We start from the raw sequence: 13,589 nt of genomic DNA, 5'->3' as shown, positions 1-13,589 counted from the left end.
AGATAAGGAAGATCTGGAACGAGTGGTTTACCGGAAGGAGAAAGAAAGTTGTTGTCAAAGATGGAGGTGGTTTCCTATTTTTTGTGCGCGTGTTTAGCTCTTCTTTAGATCACGAACGTTTACCTGAGCGACAACTACGCTACAGGAAACTGCATAAGTAAGTTATCGGTGTTTTTACTCTCATCTGCTCTCTAGAACGGGAAATTGAGACAAAACGAGTTTCCAAAGCGCCTCAATGATACGACCTTCGCTCGATTGATACTTGCAAAAGCGTAACTTGCAGAAATCCTGCATGGTTTGTGTATGTCTCACGAGAAAATTGCATTACATAGTAGACAGAGGATTATGTGAGCTCGAGAATGCATAAAAGGCCTCTCCCATTCCTCAGGAATTTCTAACTAGATGCTTTACGTAAATTGTCATGTCGACGATGAAAAGTGTTGAAATAATGCAATTTTCCCTAATGGTTAAATACCAAAATATGAAATCACCCTTTCTTCCAACGATTCATTTTATCATCACTGCATTTAGGAGAATTCCTCGCTGGCGACTGACGAATATGATTAAGTCTTACAGACTAGTTTGCAGTAACTTCCGTTGCCTTTTCTCAGTTTCTTTAGCATGAAGCAAAAGGGGACATGCCTCATACCCCCCCGGTGGAAATGCTAGCTCGCATGGCAGGTTACCCACCAGACATTACTCCACTCAACCATAGTACTCCATGGTTAGTTTCAATGACACTTAATCTACAGCCATGCACCTGACACAGCTTTATTCACACACTTTGACACATTGTCATAAGCACTCTGCTACTTCTACAGGTTTTCATTAGTACTCCATAAGTTACAAACCATTCAGGGTGGCACCCTCAGAGCAAGGGATCTTTGCTTATAATGAATAAGCACAATGACCTGGGCTAGAGTTTACATCAAGTTCTCTTGATTTGGCTGACTCCAGTGTTTTATCTGATCATTTGCCATGTCTCCCTCAGCTGAGAGTATATAGTTGCCCCATATTTGAGATGTTGACCTTTGATGAGTATATTCATTGATCATATTATAATTGACATGACTTGGGCCAAGGTGTATGAGGCACAAATAGCAGTTACCCAGATTTAAGCTAATTGAAGGACAAGCCATTTGAAGCACAAATAGCAGTTTACCCAGATTTAATTGACATGGTAATCTGTGATTAATATAAGCATTCATCTGAGGGTTATTCTTCAATGGGTTTTGAGCAACTTGTCCTTAATAGGTAGTGTACTATACTTCAAATCAAGCAAAAGTGTTTGGATCTGGGGCAGTCATACAGTAAGGTTGCTGGGGGAGTTAGGGTGAGCTTTAGTATTGAAAGATTAAAAGGAAACCTTCCTGAGAAGCTAATTTGCTATAAACACAGTTTAATTTTGGTGAATGCTATTATTATTCTTAGATTACTACAACTTCTTTTGGCCATGATGTTATCAAGGTCACTTTTGTACAGACTCCCTCAAACATCTACCTCAGAGCAGTTCTCTGGTCCTCTTATGAAAGTCTTATGGAAAATCATGATTGTTTCAGGGTGTGTTTTATCAAACAGTGAAATTGATTTAAATTTCTGAGTATGATGACAGTATTATTCACAATATGAAATTCTGGGCAGCCTTTAATTTTGACTAAATAATTCTCCTTATTTTTTCCCTTTCTTTTGTTATGTCTCTCATCCCTGATTCTAAGTTTTACTAATAATTTACAAAGCTATAGCAGAGAAAAAAATCGTGGTTGCTGAAGAAAACTAGACGGGAGTCATTTTTTTAGGCTTTGTAAATGCAGTAAAAGTGGCAAAATGATTATAGTCATTTTATTGTGTCCTTTTTTGATAGTCAAAAAAGTGAATGGTTTATAATCTTTCATGAATATTTACAAAATTGAATGAAATTTGTAAGAAAGGACTTTGATTACATAATTATCTTCATTCTATTTTAAGTAGCTGGAGGTCTGTTTTGTTTCATTATCAAGTTTACCCTCATGTTTTTCGTACGATATTGTTCACAGTTTGAATTGCTAAATGTAGCCAGTCGTTCCTGTTTGAACTGGTTTACAATTATACCCTTATTAGAGAACGCTCCCCTTAATATTTTGGAGTTGGAGTTAGGAGATCGAAGGGGTCAGATCGGAGTTTTTTACTAAAGGTTTGCCTGTCTGAGTTACACAACGTTGGAGTTTCTTTTCGCCTTTAAGGCAGGATCAGATATAAGTTACAGCCTATTGTATTCTATTTCATTTTCCTTCCGATTCCTTTTCTTTTGTAATTAGTCATAGCACTTTTCCTTATCTTGTACATTGTAATTTTCCCCGCTTAGTTTTCACTGCAAGTGTACAATATTCATTCAAACAATTTGATGATCAGATTAAATGTTGTTGAATCAACTTGTGTTGTCTATTTTTGCACTGTGGTTGGCACTTCCTGAACTCCAGTGCACCACGCCCCACGTTCACTGCACTGGGTACGTGACAATATTGATAACATCTTTGTGTCAACTTATTTGTGTTTTAACAGAGTATTGATTTATGGATCTCATGCCATATTAATCAACTTGTGTAAAAATGAAAATGGGAAAATTCCATTCAGTTCTGCATCTGTGGTCTTGTTGAGTGAAGTTATAAAGGTATTATTGGTAATTTATTGCACAGTGTATGTTTTGGTTGAAGAAGCCTTTTTCTTTCTTATTTTATTCATGAATGTTTTTGCCATCATGTTCACCGCTAATTATTTTAGCACTGATTGTCTGAAATTTTCTCTTTCTAGTTTGTCTTCTCTGTTGCCTTCCTGATTCCAGAGATGTTGTGTGGTGTAGTTCACTTTCCACCAATAAAAACCCTTTTGTTGTTTTCCATCCCTGCTTTTCTCTACTGCATGAGTAACAACACAGCAGTGCATGTCCAAGAGTATCTTGATCCAGCAAGCTTTCAGGTATAATTTAAGTATGATTATCAAATTCTTCATTGAAGTATCGGTGAAGTATGTAATAGTATATACAATAATTCCTAATTGCCCAAGTTTATAAATTATAGAAATTTTTGTCTTTTGGAAAATTTTAAAAACATCCTCTAAATTCCATAATTTTTTTTTTATTTTTTTTTTTATTTTTTTTTTTTATGATTTAGGTCCTGTGTAATTTTAAGATAGGGATAACAGGCATTCTGTACTGGCTTGTCATCAGAAGGTAACTTTTAAAGAAAATTTTAATTTTATCACAGCGTAATTCTCATTTATCCTCCTCATTATTAGCAGATGAAAAAAATCTAAAGTAACGCTGAAATTTACTTGAAACTTGTCATCAGGAGTATTTCAGAGAAGCAATGGATTGCACTTGGACTGATAACTTTAGCTGGATGTTTTAACAGGTTTGAGACTTAGTTATACTTTACTAACCCTGAACCCTAACTTAATCTTATTTTTAGTATGGCTTTCATCTTGTAGCCCATTTAATTTGAGTTAATCAACCATTACAAGAGAAGAGGTGAAAACTTGTGATCTTTTTCTCATATAGTTATGGTGGACTGAAAAATACTCAAGATATAATACAAGTGCGTAATAATGCTACTAACAGCGGAAGGCAGATTTATGTCACTATTACTGGAATCCTTTTGATGATATTTTACTGCACAATGTCAGGACTGGCTGGAATTTCAACAGGTTATTTTTAATTAATTTATGAGTTATTTGAGGCAGTGTATTGTTACCATATAATATCTAATTGATTCCCTTCATTCTATGGATATTTGTGTTTTTTTTTTTAAGCAATTGTACCATAGATTGTTGTTCATTAACCATGAGTCTTCAACATGTGTTTCCTTTTCCCAAAGAGAACTGTAATGTCTATGAACCTCACTGATCATGGCCAGTCATTGTGAGTGGGTTTGTGTAGATTTTTATATGTTAGTGTGAACATCTTATTGCAAATTTTTTCTTTATTTATTAGAATACATATTGAAGAGGCAGTATAAGGTAACTTTGATGCATTAGTCATTTAGTAATACATTACAAGTTTGTTATACCAGAATATTAATAAGTCAAATTACCAGTCAGTACTAATTAAGGGAATGGATGTAGGTCAAACCAAAACAAAGAGGAAAAAAAAATGAAATCACCTGTGTTTCTTGGTCAGTCGTCTTTTCCATTTTTGTATTTCATGAATTAAGAAAAAATATAAGGATGGTCTTGGAACATTTTACTCATCAGCCTGGGAAAATCTGAAACCTCAAGGTTGGTGATTTTGGATTATGTTTCACAGCAGAGGGCCCCCCCCCCTTCCATAAGAAAATTGAAGATTGGCTACTTTTCCCCCTCAAACTGAAAATCATGTTATCAAATAGAAAGAAACCACAAAAGAAAAAATATCACTTAAAAGCATCAAACAAAATTGAAACCCAAATATTAATAATGAGAATGTATTTAACTTTATTTCCTCTCTTTTAGTGACAACATTTTATATTGTTCTTTAATGATCTGGGAATTAAGAAAATTGTATGCCTGAGAAGGAGATTTGTTTTGTATCTGTGAGACTCCCAGGTAATATAAGTCTATTGAGTTGGCATACATGGAAATGACTGTGATTTTCAATATGAAGTAAGTACAATTTCTTCTTTTACCAGCTTTCCCTTCACTTGCAAAACACTTTGATGTATTCGTATGGAATTATTTTCAACCTTTGGGCTTACACTTCAACAAATCACTTGGTGGGAACCATCCATGACACATCTGCAGGTCAGTTTGATGCAGTCTAAGTAAGTCATCTTAACCTAGAGAAATATTAGAAAGATTTCTTGATTCAATGTTCTCCAGGTTTAGGGGGAACAAGTAGTGGAATCCGAATTTCTGGAAGGTATTTGTTGGTTGCAGGAGTCAGAACTGGATAATTACTTCATGATGTACATTTTTGTTCAAAACAGTTAAGAAGTATTTAGAAAACCATTGAAAGTGTTGAAGTGATTTGTCAATTAATATAGTAAGTTATTTCCTTCTCAACTTTTTGTCTTCCAAGCTGCTCATAAACATTTTTGTTGTCTTTTCGTGTTTTAGGATTTTTTCATGGCTATTCAAAGTGGACTGTGGTGATCGTTTTCTGCCAGGTAAAATGTGTAAGCTTTCACATGACGAGATAAAAGCAAACAATAAATGGATATATAAGTCAAACCAGGGTGCACTCAACAAGCGTTTCTACAAGAATGACATGCCACAAGCTCGTTACTCACTCCTTCCCCAAAATATACCTTTCATAGAAAATGTTCATACCATTAACAGTTAATTTTTGTCACGATATGGAGAGAACTTTTTAGGCGAGAACAGATTTTGATGGTGGGTGATGAAGGCTAGACAGGCCGGGTTTGTCGAGGCAAAGAAATTCATTTTTTGCAATCGCGACTCAGGCTCTTCCCGTTCATGCATCATCACATCAATGCGTGGGACCACGAGAGAAGAAAGAAACAACCTTGTGATGTATAAAAAGCAGGGATGAAGAGACATGTTTCATTGAAAACAGCGATTTGTACTCACTTTTGTCTTGACTAATCCTCTAAAACAGGTTGACCCTTAAAATGCATGAATGACTAGACCTCAGGAAATACTCAGTCTTCTTGTAGGACTGAAAAGGGTTCCTCTTTCTGGCTGAAAATCTACATAGGAGAATTTTTTTTACCTCTAGGACAGCCCCCTGTATGTGTGTTTGGTGGGGGAGGGGGGAGTGGGGAGGGGGGAGGGGGGATGGTACCTCAGTATTACACCAAAGAGAGGTTCATGACAGAATACTTTTTCCTTTGTTAACTTCCAGGCCATGAATGGACTAATTTTATCAGCGGTTATGAAACACTCCAGTAACCTGATCCGCTTGCTCATTATAGCTTGTGCAATGAGTGTGAACACAGCCCTGTCCATGGCGATATTCTCACTACAGCTTAACCTCTACTTCAATGTTGCTTTCATTTTGGTCATTGTTGCTTTGAAACTCTATCACAGCTGAGGTGAGGGAGTAAAAATGATCACCAGTGAAAAACAGTTATTTCCTTGCGTGTGGTTCTTAAGCCACTAACCTGGTAAACTTACCAGGATAAAGAACAGAGCTTATGTATCCGAGAAAATCGCTTAGTCTGAACTACACAACAATTTCTGGTGATTCATTTAATGTATTATGATGTATTATAAATTATTAAAAACTAGATCATTGGATAATGCAATTCAAGACTTTTTATTGGCTTAGCCATCATGGTATATCAGCCAATATTCCATAATCTGCAAATATGGTAAGCGTACGTGTCAGCTTAAAATTAAAAGGGAGCTAAGAATTTAATAAAATTTAATAATTTAATTTAACGTTTTTAATAAAACAATTATTCCACTCGCGCTTGTTGGATATGAGATGATTATAGCCAACTCGGCGCTACGCGCCTCGTTGGCTATCTATCATCTCATATCCAATGCGCGCTCGTGGAATAATTGTTAAATATTCGTTGCTTGAATAATTATTTTGTTTATTTTCAAAATCTCTGTAAAGAAGCACTGTGACCTAAAATAATTATTAGTATAGGTAATCACATGATTTCGAGTGCAATTTGGAATAAATGAGCACTAGTAAATTTTTTCAAAGACTAACAAAATTGCATAAGCCCGTAGAAAATCATGTGATTATCTATTAATAATATACATGAAAAAATACGAGGTAGCTTCTCATAACTACGCAGAAGAAAAGCGCGCGCATCACGTGCAAAAATAATTTATTCAAACCGTGCAAGTGACATTGACCTTGACATTAACATTGACCAATCATTCTGACCAATCAGAATGTCTGGTTTGTTTCTTTCTTTGCACTGAATTAACCCTCTTCTGCACTGAATTAACTCTCTTCTGCACTGAATTAACTCTCTTCTGCGCTGAGTTAACTGAAAACTGCATTCATCTTAACCAATCAGAACTGAGAAATTTTTTCATGTATATTATTAGGTTACCAAAAAAAAAAAAGAACAACCACCCACTTCCGAGCAGGTTTAGAAACAAAATCGCGCGTCGAGAGTTTGATTACCGACCATTTTTCGGTACTGTTATTGAAAGAAATTAACAAAATTTTGGTATCTGTGTGGTATGTACTAGAATTACTCACCTCAGTTTCGGTAAAAGTGATGGATATTTACCTCCACTTCAGTGAATAATTGTTAAATATAGTGAATAATTTGTAAGTAAAACCCACTCTGAACGTGCAAAGCGATTCAATTCGCGCAAAAGTATTTGTTTAATTAGCTCCTAACATACTTATGGTAATTTAGTGTTACACCTTGCCACAAACTTTGTAATTTTTTTATTTCTCCTTGACAATGGCGTCATGATGACACCGAAACGTCGGTCTTTATCGTTGGTTTTAGCCAGTCTTTGCATTTCCAAATCTTTATTGATAAGAATTTGTAAGTATGTTCATAAATAAAGGTGTAAAGTAGTTTCAGTGAAGTTAATCTTTTGAGAAGTAACGATTTAGTAAATTTTATTTAGTACCCATGTTGTCATGTTCAAAACCAAGTCGTAGACACAAAACCAATGAAGGAAAAATTGGGATTGTAACACATGATTCGCCAGCTTTTCACACGGCCCGCGCGCTCAGCCCCATAGAAAACCATAGTGAAAGCTAGCGTGTGTAGGGTCGGACAGGTCGCTGGTGAGCTGCGCCGGAAAAAGCCGTTCGGTCCTGCACTCACACGGCTCTTGGGAACTTGAATCAAAATTGTGGACTTCAATTTTAAATTTAAAAAGTTTAAAAGAAATGAGAAAATGAGTCACGCTTTTCCTTCTTTTTGACGTCGAGCCAAATATTTTACCGTTTGCCCTCTTTCTCCTTAGGCATTTTAATATGTATGAATAACTTCGGACGCGTCTTGTGAAGAGAACAAACTGATTTAAGATACAAGACTTAGTAGAGAAATGTCCGTGGCGAAATGATGATGACACTTTTCGCTGCTGAGATAAAACAGTTTTTGAAATGGGGACAGAACTAGGAAAGCTTATTTCAGGCTGATAAAAATGTATGTTAATTTATTCCGCGCGTCAGTCGCGGGTCACGTATTTGGTTCAGTTACTCGTACGCATCTTGATATACTGATTGTAAAGACACCCCAATATTTATATTTATAGCATTCTTAAAGCAATATAGCGACGAGTGGTGCTGTTTCTCTGAGAGCTGCGTTGTTTGGTGATCCAAAGATTAGTTGATAGAAGTTTTCTAAGTGAATTAGAGAACTGTGGCATATATTATATTGGCTGTGCAGCGGAAAGATTAAAGCAATGCGGAAAAATGGAGTGAAATCATGCAAGATTACACTTGTTGTTGTTTGTAATAGCTGTTTTTAATAACGTCAGCAGGACTTCAATGGCAAAGGATAGCCTCTTGGATCGTGGCGAGTTCGTATACTCGTCTGAAGATGATGACGAAGAGACAAAGAATGCTCGTGGGTGCGCCAGTTCCTACCTAGTTGAAGAACGAGAGATTTCGGGCAAGATGCCTCCAAAGTTTCGTCAGCGCTGGTTTAGAGCCGCTTCGTTGCTGGCGCTGGTTTCATTTATTTCGGCGGTTGGATTTAGCATAGCGTCGATCATAATTTCACAAACAACTGAAAGTTCAGCTGTGTTTGCAACAGGTTTTGACGCATTCTTCGCGGCCATAAATGTGATCGCTGTATGTTGGAGATTTCGTGACGAACTCAACGGAGAAATCGGAACGAGGAGAGAGAAGAACGCCAGTGCAGTTATAGCGACTACTTTCATACTCGGTGGAATTGCAACTATTGTTATTGCACTTCACAACCTCGAAATTGATGATCATCCCACCAAGACTGACAAAATGAAGATACTTCTTGGTGTGGGTGCTTTGATGTACGCAATTCTTACGTTTCTCCAGTGCTATGTTGCACAAATCTTAAACAGTCGGTCTATGAGAGCGCTAGCAGTGGATTCAGCCCAAGGCGCATTTATGTCCATTGGAGTGGTAGCATCTACTTACATTTATACCGAGTTTAAGCAATTTTGGTATCTGGACCATGTGGTAGCGACAGTAGTTGGTGCTGTGTCTTTGATTTACGGTATTAGTTTAATTGTAGAAATACTCGAGTTAAATGTAAAAGAAAGATTAATGTTAGCTTTCCAGAGAGAATTTTAAAAATATTTGTTCAGCTTTAATATATGTAGATATTAAAAATTTACATTAAATAAAGTTTTTAAAGTTCATTTAAATCCAAGTCTATTGTAGTCTTTCTTTTCTCCAAAATGTTATTAAAAATTGAATATCTCTTCAAACGTAGCTCAGAATTGCCTCTGGAAGTAATTTGTTATTACCAAAAAAATCGTGATGTTTAGTGATTTTTTAACCCAGATACAGGTAATGCTTTGATTCCGAACATAAATTACTTTCTATGTACCGCGAAAATTGCATGAGAGAACACCGGTAGAAAGTGGATTGTGCCGAACACGCATTCGACAATCAACTGTCTTTCACACATGGATTCCAGGATATAAATAGTAGTGATAGTAAAACTTTATTGAAAGTGTCAAGAGCCGTCTAGCTGGGGAAAAATCCCTTACTAACTTGGGGACATTAAAAAAGAAAAAAGACTAGGAGATATTTACAGTAGTATATATCTTAAAACTAAGAGAAAATCTATAGTTAACTAATTACGGGATTTGTAATAAAAATATATCAAATTCAAGAGGAGCAGAGGCTACAGCATGTGCAGCCATAGTCCAAGAGCTCACTTATACTGAGTTGGCGTATCTTGCCTTTGAATGACTTGAGGCCGGGTCTGGACCTCCCTTATACTCTTGGATAGGCACGTTACACTTGTCTCTGCTGATGATATATCTTCGTTTTAATGAAACAGAACGCTTTTCTTTTGTTGCTTGATAGCTTGCATGAAGATATTCGAATTACAGAAATACAGAATTGCGCGCAAAATAATGGTCACATCGCTGTGTTTTTGCGCCCGCGCCGACACCGCGATAATCAGTGGAGGAGAAATTGAATTTACATTGAGTGTGCAAGATGGCAAAATGCCAGCAGGAAATGCCCTCTGGGGTCTGCCACCTTGTTCATGTAAGCAGCAATTTGTGAGAAACTGAATATGTTGACCCAGTTTGTATGAAGCAGAGCATAAACAGGTAAATATGCTAATCATACGTCTTCGTTTAGTTGATAGGGATAATCGGTACATCTTTCCCACTGATCACAAGAATTATTGCGTAGGTTTTTAACTATCAGTTAAATATGGCACAATAACGATTACTTGTATTCCAGGAACGGCCTTGCAGGGACTTTACAAAGCAATGGACAATCAGTTTGTAACAAAATTCTCAACCGCAAGGTTTGCCTTCTTTGCTCAGATGATACAGACCTTCGGAAGCCAGAAATGAGCTCATTTTAATGGTAAGAAACTTCCCTGAACACAATTTTAGTGCCATTTCGTTTAAGTGTGCAGCAACAACAACAAAAAAGCAACGAAAATAAAAGTTCATGTCTTTAATTTGCATCCATATCAGTCTCGTGCCCAGGCCTTTTCGCTGCAAACATCTAAGTTTTCAGCAGGGAAGTTTAGCAGTTAAGTAGCCTTTTGTGTTTTCAGCTGTTTAGGCTGAGCAATTTTTACATCATCACCTTCAGCGGACCAGTCTCGGTGAAAAAGGCATGCCTGCCAGGCTATGGTCCCATAAACACTTTTAAATTGGCCACCCCTTATATTACTTCTAACTGCAACCCAGTTTCATTTTTGTGCCGAATGTTAGAAACGCAATAACTCAATAAACCAACAAAAGTGGTCATGTTTGACCATTTATTTCTGAACGCCTGTCTACAAACACCTCAATACAACGAGAGACAAGTTATATAATTGTGCGTGTACGACACAGTAACAGCTGATTTGCAACCTTAACAAGCCCTGGAAACAAGAAAGACATAAGTACAGCGAGGAAAAACTAACGTACTTTTTAAATTTCCATTCATTCATTCATTCAAGAGGCGATGATGCAAACACCACATTTAATTTGAAATAATTTTGTAACTCTTCTTTTATGGAGTGAGCGACTGGCATGTTGATTTAGTACAGGATTTTGATGGCGCGAAAATTAACAAAACAGTCCGGATCCTTTCCCGCGATTGACTGAGCTCGGAGGCCTGCGAACGCAGTCACAGCCCCTTTGTTCTCTTTATGAGAACAAGAGAATTCGCATTATTTATTGTGATCACGCATCTGAATGTAATGTTTACGCGAAATCACAATTTGCAATTAAAGTAACTATTTCCTTTTTACGGTTCATGGAAATCTTGAGGAAAAAAGGGCCCATTAAATGACTCAAGTATGCGTATGGACAAAAATTCGGTTTTCTCCTAACTCTTCAACAAAGTTTTGGAAGTTTAGCGCAAAATACTATTTGGAAAATTAGATGGATTCCATATATGACGGATATAAAACCGATAAATAACGCCACTGAATGATCTAACATCCAAACGCTTTTTCCTAGTTGCCTGTAAATGAACGTGGAAACTAATACTCCCAGTGACATACCTGCTGCCAGCCATGAATCAATGGCGGATGCTTTTAATGAAATACTATCAAGTTTCTTGGCGATGCAGTCTTGAATGAGAGCGAGAAAGAAATAACAAGAGAAACTCGAAGCTAGAATTATGATAAGTTCATCGGGTTTCTCAGGGTAGTCTTTTGCCATCAGATGTAGAATGGCAATCGCAATGGTCGCGCTTCCACTCAGCATGAAAGTTACTGCGATTCCAAATGCAGAAATTTTCTCTCGCTTTGGTGCGAGTTCACCATTGGAAGCATCTCGAAATCTCCATGCTACGGCCAGAGAATTGAAAGCCCCCATAATCCCATCTAATGCACTAGCAAAAATAGATGAACTTTCTGTGCTTTTGGAAGCCACGAACGAGAGCAAACTGAATGCAACTGTGACGAGTAATGAAGCAATGGAAGCCATAAATGCTGCACGACTCCATTTTTCGCGGAATTTTTGAGGCAGGAATGTTCTGATTGGCGCTTTAGTTTCCTCCAAATATGAAACGCAATGTTTGTCCAGGAGATGCTGTTTGTCTTCTTCGTCCTCATCTGTGAATGCCTCCATTGTTAAACTTCGCTGAGACGATGGAGAATCACTGCCACTTTCCATTCCTAATTCAGGACAGATTTTTGAAATCAGGTGTTTCAATATTCTTGTGTTGTTTTTCTTCTGTCGTCGATTGGTTTAAGCCAATCTTCACGCGATCACTAGAAGGGTACTTTTGAAGTGGTTACGTATCACCCTGATTCGGCATTCACATGAGCCACCTTGAATTAATTGATTCTTTCGGTTCAATTAAGCGGAATTCTAGAACCGCTCCGTTTGCAATGCCCTGTTTATGGTTCCCTTTTGCCAGTCAAACGATTAAGAGCAATTAAGAAAAGCCAAATTACCAAGCATCTCCAGCAATTTACAGTTAATATAGAAAACTACATCCGGCAGGCGGCCATGAGAGATGAAAATTTCGAGGGATTTGAAATATTTGTTTTTGCCTAAGTCAATGCTGAAATGGTAAACATTTCGTCAACGCAAATACTTGATGCAAATAAGAGAGGCTGTGTGACGAGGTTGCCATCGAGGCTGTTATACCCCTCAAGAAAAATGTTTATTCAAGGCTCCCATGATGACAAAGGCATTGATCACGACACTCTGTTGAGACAATTGAAGAAAATGTGACTCCCACAGCCGGGGGGACAAAATAGTCAATAGAAATACTCTTACAAAGCGGAATGTTTAACTTGGCTGCTGATCGCCTTTTTAAGCGCTGTTAAAAAATAAATAATAGAAATAAAAATAAAAACTTGTCGAAAATTTATGTGATCTGAGTTGCGGTGAAATGGCTGGCGCATATCATATAAAGGTAAGTTTTGCAGTAGCACTTAATTTTATCACACAAGTTAAAAAAAGCAGCTGTGATTTGGATATTAGATAGTTAACAGACCTGTCTACCGTCTAAATTAGCGTGGGCGTATATATACTGCGCCTCTTAATTGGAGCTTCAGAACAGTTTGAAAAAACGAATTTGCCGCATTGGGATGTATTAGTTGTTACTTTATGATCCTGGATAAAGTACTTTTTAGTAATTTAACAGAATTGATTACAAGGTTGTGATGAAATTTTGTGGGCCGAGGCCAGGAACGTGTTCGATAATTGAGTCAGTTTGCTAGACATAACGTCTCGTAGTCACGTTCGACGCACTAAAAACTACTATAAAACGAATACAAGAATTGTAAAAACGTGTAAAATGGTATATAAAAGTCACTTGTAAAAATGTAGCGGAATTCCAAATCGATTTCGATCAATTACGATCCTCATCACTGATGAGGATCGTAATTGATCGAAATCGATTTGGAATTCCGCTACATTTTTACAAGTGACTTTTATATACCATTTTACACGTTTTTACAATTCTTGTATTCGTTTTATAGTAGTTTTTAGTGCGTCGAACGTGACTACGAGACGTTATGTCTAGCAAACTGACTCAATCGATTACAAGGTTCTCTTATAAAAAT

General features: G+C 37.0%; 3 protein-coding genes across 8 annotated transcripts; 2 read left to right on the top strand and 1 right to left on the bottom strand.

Moving 5' to 3' along the window:
• Positions 1–10: 10 nt before the first annotated feature.
• On the top strand, positions 11–10,542 carry LOC111339073 (putative UDP-sugar transporter protein SLC35A4). Of its 6 annotated transcripts, none has more exons than XR_015999985.1 (12): positions 11–157; positions 1,432–1,560; positions 2,539–2,647; positions 2,788–2,952; positions 3,147–3,205; positions 3,324–3,386; positions 3,533–3,678; positions 3,965–3,990; positions 4,185–4,248; positions 4,638–4,749; positions 5,065–5,114; positions 5,813–5,901. XR_015999985.1 is itself a non-coding variant. In XM_088756902.1 (12 exons), exons 2-11 carry the CDS (start codon positions 1,454–1,456, stop codon positions 5,999–6,001), a joined length of 1,026 nt encoding a protein of 341 aa, XP_088613028.1. In that variant the 5' UTR covers positions 11–157; positions 1,432–1,453; the 3' UTR covers position 6,002; positions 10,307–10,542. The 6 variants fall into 6 exon arrangements, 5 of the variants coding, with proteins under 5 accessions (XP_088613028.1, XP_088613025.1, XP_088613026.1 ...); XM_088756902.1 differs by lacking the exon at positions 4,185–4,248 and adding an exon at positions 10,307–10,542 and having other exon boundaries at positions 5,813–6,002; XM_088756899.1 differs by lacking the exon at positions 4,185–4,248 and adding an exon at positions 8,383–8,520 and having other exon boundaries at positions 5,813–6,002.
• On the top strand, positions 8,390–9,727 carry LOC111339229 (transmembrane protein 163a). Its single transcript, XM_088756903.1, has one exon. The coding sequence runs from the start codon at positions 8,390–8,392 to the stop codon at positions 9,173–9,175; it is 786 nt and encodes a 261-aa protein (XP_088613029.1). The 3' UTR covers positions 9,176–9,727.
• A 265-nt stretch (positions 10,543–10,807) lies between the features above and the next one.
• LOC111342889 (transmembrane protein 163a) lies at positions 10,808–12,568 on the bottom strand. Its single transcript, XM_022950051.2, has one exon. It carries the CDS (start codon positions 12,184–12,186, stop codon positions 11,401–11,403), a length of 786 nt encoding a protein of 261 aa, XP_022805786.2. The 5' UTR covers positions 12,187–12,568; the 3' UTR covers positions 10,808–11,400.
• Between the last annotated feature and the right edge of the window lie 1,021 nt (positions 12,569–13,589).

This window comes from Stylophora pistillata, chromosome 4 (genome assembly GCF_964205215.1).
Source record: "Stylophora pistillata chromosome 4, jaStyPist1.2, whole genome shotgun sequence".
Taxonomy (NCBI): domain Eukaryota; kingdom Metazoa; phylum Cnidaria; class Anthozoa; order Scleractinia; family Pocilloporidae; genus Stylophora; species Stylophora pistillata.
The sequence above is the reverse complement of the archived record's forward strand: the minus strand, read 5'-3'. Positions and strand labels throughout refer to the sequence as shown.

What these genes read in the sequence shown, in the direction of transcription:
- LOC111339073 (XM_088756902.1), top strand. Translation starts at nt 1,454, where the DNA reads ATGATGTTATCAAGGTCACTTTTGTACAGACTCCCTCAAACATCTACC. An exon ending in TGTTGAGTGAAGTTATAAAG is followed by an intron (nt 2,648 to 2,787) that starts GTATTATTGGTA and finishes TTCTCTTTCTAG; the next exon opens with TTTGTCTTCTCTGTTGCCTT. An exon ending in ACTGGCTGGAATTTCAACAG is followed by an intron (nt 3,679 to 3,964) that starts GTTATTTTTAAT and finishes TTTATTTATTAG; the next exon opens with AATACATATTGAAGAGGCAG.
- LOC111339229 (XM_088756903.1), top strand. Translation starts at nt 8,390, where the DNA reads ATGGCAAAGGATAGCCTCTTGGATCGTGGCGAGTTCGTATACTCGTCT.
- LOC111342889 (XM_022950051.2), bottom strand. Translation starts at nt 12,186, where the DNA reads ATGGAAAGTGGCAGTGATTCTCCATCGTCTCAGCGAAGTTTAACAATG.